Source organism: Drosophila nasuta, chromosome X (assembly GCF_023558535.2).
Source record: "Drosophila nasuta strain 15112-1781.00 chromosome X, ASM2355853v1, whole genome shotgun sequence".
NCBI classification, from domain to species: Eukaryota; Metazoa; Arthropoda; class Insecta; order Diptera; family Drosophilidae; genus Drosophila; species Drosophila nasuta.
In genome coordinates, this window is record NC_083459.1 from 23,573,155 (window position 1) to 23,579,964 (window position 6,810).

The 6,810-nt window shown below is 38.5% G+C and overlaps 1 protein-coding gene across 1 annotated transcript; it reads right to left on the reverse strand.

Annotated features, from left to right (window-relative positions):
- Positions 1-426: 426 nt before the first annotated feature.
- LOC132796837 (venom carboxylesterase-6) lies at positions 427-2,539 on the reverse strand. The gene is given in 5 exon segments (XM_060808154.1): positions 427-735; positions 791-873; positions 875-1,090; positions 1,162-1,512; positions 1,571-2,539. Coding segments are annotated over 5 exon segments (1,794 nt in total). The 5' UTR covers positions 2,474-2,539; the 3' UTR covers positions 427-494.
- Positions 2,540-6,810: the final 4,271 nt, after the last annotated feature.

Genomic DNA, 6,810 nt, shown 5'->3' on the forward strand with positions numbered 1-6,810 from the left:
CCAATTCTCGGTTCGGGTTCGCGATTTAAAAACGTAGTGAAGTGTTTCGTAATTCGTTTAAAAATTATAGTCAAGATGCTGTAATAAAGGCTTGCTGTACTTATGCGAAGCTAAGGTTCACATAAATTGAACTCTAAGGCCAAAAGTTCAAACGCTGTTGCAGAAATAATTGCGGCTCTGTTATCCGAAGCAAAATTTTTCTTACATTCGGTTCGTGTTCGCGCGTTTAAAAACGTCGTAGTGAAGTGTAGTGTAATTCGGTTCGGGTTTGCGCTTGAAAATCGTCGTAGTGAAGTGTAGTGTAATGCGTTAAAAAACAAACACGGTTAAATGTTGTACTTGTGCGAAGGCGATTTGCACATAAAAGCTGCAGAGATAATGGCGGCACCAATACAAAGTTATCCGCAATTTAAAGCTCGGTCTGCGAACTCGGTAATTTGTAAAAAAAAGGTGTATTTAAAAATTATTTGTACATGAATATTTGTATGCAGCAATTATAGCTCGTTGTGCTGATGCGACGATCGTCGATGGGCAGGTAAATGGGCCTTGAGCTGCCGCCAGAAGTCCACTCGATGCTGCAGCAGCGCCGCCTCCATGCGCAATAAAGGCGGCACCAATTCATCATTATCCGCATCAAGATCAAGTTTGGTGCCAAGTCGGGCATAGGTAACGGGATACGAGGAGGCAGGCAGCCAGCTAGGTAAGTTGCTAGTGCCTATCACAGGATTCGGATCGCTAAAGTGAAAAATGTATTATTTTACAGTTACTATGGCGGAATTTCAATGCTTACCCGCTGCTGGCAAAATTCACCCAAAGTCGCAACATCAATTCACGCAACTGGAGATCCTGACGCGTTGGCACAGCGCTAACAAAAAAGCTCTTGGCCAATGGGAAAGAGATACTGCAGCTCCTCGGCATGACAGGCGCCATAGAATTCATTGTGGCCGCCCTTGAAAAGCTCGGAAAAACTGGCGGCACCTTTGTGATCGAAGAGATACACATAAGTGGGTGCCACAGATTGCTGCTTATCCTGGAGCCGCATCTGCAGATACTCATCGACACCGGCCACAAACCAGCCATCCGAAATGAGCTGCAAACCAAACAAACAACAAATGTATGGAATTCTGTATTCTGCAAAAAGGCAATCGATGTGTCACTTACATCGGTTAAATTCTGATGATTGGACTTGTTGTAATTGTGTCCGGCCTTGAAATAGAATGTCTCAATGTGCTGAGTGATCTGCTGTTGAGTCTCGTTAGCATGATGATCATAGTTCAACACGACGGGCAGCAGTTGCTCGAAACGCGTCTTAAACTCCGACAGCAACTGCGGCAAATTGAGCAACGCTGCTGTCTTGAGCAATCCCTCCTCCGAGGTGACACCCAGCATCAGTGGCAGCTGTTGGCCATGCGGTGGCGCTGATGTCTCACGTGGCAACTCGGTCAAGAAGGCGTCATCGTGTTGCGGCTCAATGACAGGCGGAAACGGGATCATGGGATCAAAGTCCCAAAGCTACAAAACAACACATTTAAACACATCAATTAAACTGTTGCTCTGTCAACACACTTACAAACATGTCGTAGAGCGTGGCTACAATTTGCTCAGCTGGTTTGCTACGCAAACACTTTAATTTGGCTGCCCAATCCTCGCCAGCCGCATCACAATCCACCAGCTGTGTCAGTTTCGCAGCACGTTTAGCTGCCACGCCTTTGTGCGCTGGCTGCGCCCACGGATTGTAGTACGTGCCCGATTGGGCAATGCCACGATGCAGCAGACCACGCGATTGGGGCGACAACATGTGATATGTGACACTGGCACCGCCGGCGCTTTCACCAAACACAGTCACCTGCTGTGGATCGCCACCGAAGGCGGCCACATTGTCGCGTATCCAGCGCAGTACTTGCAGCTGATCCTTGAGTCCATTGTTGCCGGGACAATCGAGCGTCTCGGTGCTGAGGAAGCCCAAAGGACCCAGCCGGAAGTTCGCCGAGACAAGCACAATGTTGTGATCGAGTAGAAAGTCGGGACCATAGAAGCTGCTAATACCGGAGCCGCATTGCCAGCCACCGCCATGGAACCAAACCATGACGGGCAACAGTTTGTCTCCGGCGATCTCGACGGGATCCGGCGTATACACATTGAGATAGAGGCAATCCTCGGACCCCTCGATGAGCATGTCGCGTCTGAAGGGATCGCGTTGCATGCAGATCGGAGCATCCTTCAGCGCCAAACGTTCGCCCTCCCAGCCAGGCTGTGGAATTGGTGGACGAAAGCGTAACTCTCCAAGCGGTGGCAGCGCATACGGAATGCCCATAAAGGCGCGCATGTGGCGTCCACTGTGCGTGGTCCGATGGCGTCCAAGCAGCCAGCCGCCATGCGGCAGCTGCACTTGGAGGCCCTGTGAGGCGCGTGCCTCTGATTGGCTGGCGAAGATCGCGAGGAGCAACAGCAAGCGCGGAATGATTATTGTCATATTGTGTCAGGTCTTGAAATGATACTGATTTGGCTAACGCGGTGCGATGCAGGTTTTAAGATTACAACATCTCTTCAACATTATCATCAAGCACACTGGTTTCGACTCTCTTATATTTTTGTAGAATGGAGAACGAGCTGCGCAACTAATTCGACATTTATGCTAACTGGTTTTGATTGATGATTGACAATTGTAAGCAAAGATTTCGGCTTGCCAATACCCAATGAAAGAAAGATTTCAATGTGCTTTTTTAAAATCAACTTGATCGAAAGCTTTAATGCGCTTTTTGAAATCGACTTGATCGACAGCTTAAATTCGACTTGACCGAAAATTTCGATGTGCTTTTAAAACCCGACTTGAAAGTTCAAATGAAAGCTTTACTGAGCTTTTAACAATTCCAACTGTGCTTGGAATTTACTAAAAGCTCAAGCATTAATGTACTTACGGAGTCCGAACCCTTTTAAGCGAAAATTGTAAAAAGAGGATGAAATGTATTTCAAAAAAATGGAAATATTTTCAAGTAATTGGTAAGCTACGATCTTAATACGATATTTTACCAACATAGAAGTTATATTTAAGATCTGGTGAAAGGTATAACATTATTTAAACATTTAAGAGATACAGATTTGAATTATTTCAATATTTTTCGGAAATTATCCCTTTTCTGATTTAATCCTTTGCTTCAAGCGTTTTTGGCAGAGTTTGTGCCACTGTGCTCAGCAGCGAACTTGTTTACATTCATATTGCCGCTTAAAGATATTTATATCACTTGTCCATTAATTTAAAATTCGTTTTTGTTTTCATTTTAATAATGTATCTTTTTTTTTCCTTTTTGGTTCTACACCATTAACATCGGTATCTATTTAAGTATGTTTTTAGTTGTTGTTGTTGTTGTCGCGTTCGCATTTGGCACAATGGCTTAAAAACTAACGATAATTGATGAGAACGAAGAAATGAAATGTTTAGCGGCGATTTGTGAATCGTTATTGTTGTTATGCAAAATGCGATGATAAAATTCAATTTGCTATAACATGATTATGGGATTTAATGAAGATAAGAATGTAAGAATTGGATTTTCGGACTGAAAGCTCATTCCTGAGATTCTCGAATTGTATAATGGCAAATTAATGCAGCAATCCGGTTTTATTACTTTAATTTCCGTAATATTCATATGTAAAAGCAAAAGTTTTCGATTGTTTGCTCTTATTTATTTAAATGATAAAATGATGCAATTATAAGGCATTTATTTTAATAATATATGCGTAATCGCAAATTTGTGAACTGAAACTTCAAGTTGGAGAAAGGTCGAAATTCTCGTATTTTTAACGCAATTTTTGAGCTGAGAGTTCGAATTTATTCAAACCCGTTGTACATTTTGAATTTTTTCAAGCCGATTCGAAAAAACAGGTTTTATTTGTATAAACAATTAAGTTCTGCTCATAAAATTACGATCTTAGGCCGATTGTTTCGAAGGAGTTGTCGATTTTTATTGTTTCTTTCAAGATATGGGAGTTTATAGTTTGCAAAATTTTGTTTTGGGAACAGCTTGTTTTTATATGTAAACCAAGGGCTATTTTGGGGTTATCTTCTTTTAATAGATTACGGTTAGGTTTTTAATCAGATCTGATTGTGGAACATTTTATGACGATATTTTTTTATCAGATCATCTGATTAGCATACATTTTGCCACATTTTAGAAGGTAGTTTTTGAAAGCATAGTTTAAATAATGTTTTTATACGCTATGAGTCTGCTTTGGTTGACAATCTGATAAGTTTTTGACTAAAAAATACTGAAAGATACCTTCATTCAAAATATACCATCTGAATGTATAACTATTTATGGAAAATGTTCAGTGGGTATTTCACAGTCGAACACACTCGATTGTAACTTTCTTGCTTTTTATTTTAGTTATTTAATTCAATTCATTATCGATTTTGTTTATTTTAATTTGTATAAGGTTTACAAATTAATTTCAACTTGCGTATAAAATTTCAAATTGTCGTTATACTTAAAGGTGTTTTTATTGATTATTTCGATCTATTCTTTATTTATTATTTATTCTTATTTAGTTTTCATCTTCATTCAGATTTTTCTGCAATTTTATCGTGTTAGCATGTTGTATGATTCCACTGTGCGTCTTGACAGCAAGTTGTGCTGAATCTGTGCCGAATGACTGGCGAATTATTTTGGCGATTAGTCGCCCCTATCGATGTATCGCGAATTTTGCTTAATTAGCGCTAAATGCCCCCAAGCCTGATGTGGCGTTTTTTTTTCTGGGTTGCGAGCAAACGCAAAACGCAAACGCACTTCAGATGCTTTGGCCAAAATGCTGTGCACTTAACGTGTTTACTGTCTGAATGGTTAAAACATTTGAACACATAATCATCAACATCGTCATCGTCAGCTTGTTTTGGCCTTCACTTCGGTTCGATTTGGTTTGAGTTTTGAGTTTTGTTTTTTAGCTTGAATTTTTGGCCGGTTCTGTTGGTCCAGTTTTAATTTTTTTGTTTGCGCAAATTATATTTGTCTCATTTCAATTTCATTTGAACTCAGATCGTTTTTAATATGAATTTATTTCATTAGCACGCCAAATATGCGCGCTTGAATGTTGCATGCAACAAATATTCCATTGAAGCAGCGTCGAAGAACCGAGAAAAAATTAAATGAAAATAACAAATTCACTTTGTTTGGCTTCCAAACTTGAAAGTTATCACAACTGGGAGGTACAAAAAAATATTACACAAAATTATGCACTGAGACTGCACAGAAAAAAAACTGTAAGTTGCTTGTTCAGCTTAGGTAAGCACGACTGAATAAATACCCTGTAAGAACAGACTTCTAATTTAGCATTTAGTGTTTCCATTTACTTTTAATTGCTGCCAAACTTAAGTATTTTTTGTTAATAGTAGTATTTTTTAAAACTATTATGATTTAAATCTGTTCAAATGGCTTTTGTAACCAATATGACTGAGTAAAAACCCTGTAAGAATAGACTTTTAGTTATTTAGCTTTTGAAGTTTCCATGCACTTTTATATGCTGCAAAACTTTAGTAGTATTTTGTTATACTAAAATGATGATTTAAATCTGTAGCAAACGCTAATGCAACACTTTTAGTTGCTTTGGAATTTAGATAATTTTTATTAGCTGTAATATTTTTTAGAAGTAGTATTTTTTTATACTAAAATTATGATATAAATCTGTACTGAAAGCTGTTGTAACCTATATACCCTTTGTGCTGTAGTATAGTAGTATTTTTTATTGGCAGTAGTATCTTTTAATACTAAAATGATTTAAATCTGTACAAATGGATTTGGTAGCTTATATGCCCTTTGTGCAGTAGTAGGCTACACAGTATCCAAAGGCTGAAGCGCTCTTAAAAAATGCCTTTGCATGCCAAAAAATGCCGACGAGCTAATAAGCGCAGCGTCTGCGGCCTTTGAAGTTGACTTCACTTCAGAGAGAGAGAGAGAGAAAAAGCCAGATTGCCAGAGAATGAGCGAGTGATTACTTTCATTTAGACTTTTTTTCGCTTACTTACTTATATATGTATGTAACTCACCTTCTCGGCATATTTACCTTTGGCAAGTTGAACTAATATGTGACAAAAAACATTTTTCGTCCCACCCCGCAAACCAATTTCATCTGCTGTGTGGCGACTTATGACAAATGTGCATGTCTAGGCCGCAGATTTATTTAGTTACGGCTACTTTTAATCCACTTGAGTGGCCATTTGTCAAAAGGCGAAACAATGCGCAACAACATGACATTGGTCATCTCTGAGAAAGTGAGCGCAATTGATGGGCATCAGTTTATTAGTCAGCAACTTCTAATAGTTTATAGACATTCATATTGATATGGATAAAGTGTGGTAGAAGAGCTGATTAATGAGCGAACAATATTTTAGTTTACAATTAAAAGATTATTATTGAGAAATTGCCAGAGAACTTTCTGTTTACTTGAATCTTGAATCCTTACAAAATTAAGGCTGAAACATGCTAAAATTGCATGAAAAATATCATGATGAGTACTTTTTATAAAATTATGGTAAAAATCAAAGAAAAAGTGTAAAATAAAAAGTGTAAAATAGAATAAAAATCGTAAAAGTTTTTTCAGAAATACTTTTGTATGAGCAAAAACGTCTACTTTTACTGCGGGTCTTAGTTGCTTTGGCGAAAAATATGGTATATTTTGCACTATATGGTATATTTTGAACGTAGTATTAAATCAATATACCAAATATAGCCTTGGCCTGCTTTGCTTTTATTCAAAATGGGAATGTTATTACATCAATATACCAAAAACACAGCTTAAAGTATATTTTAGTTGTATTTTGCG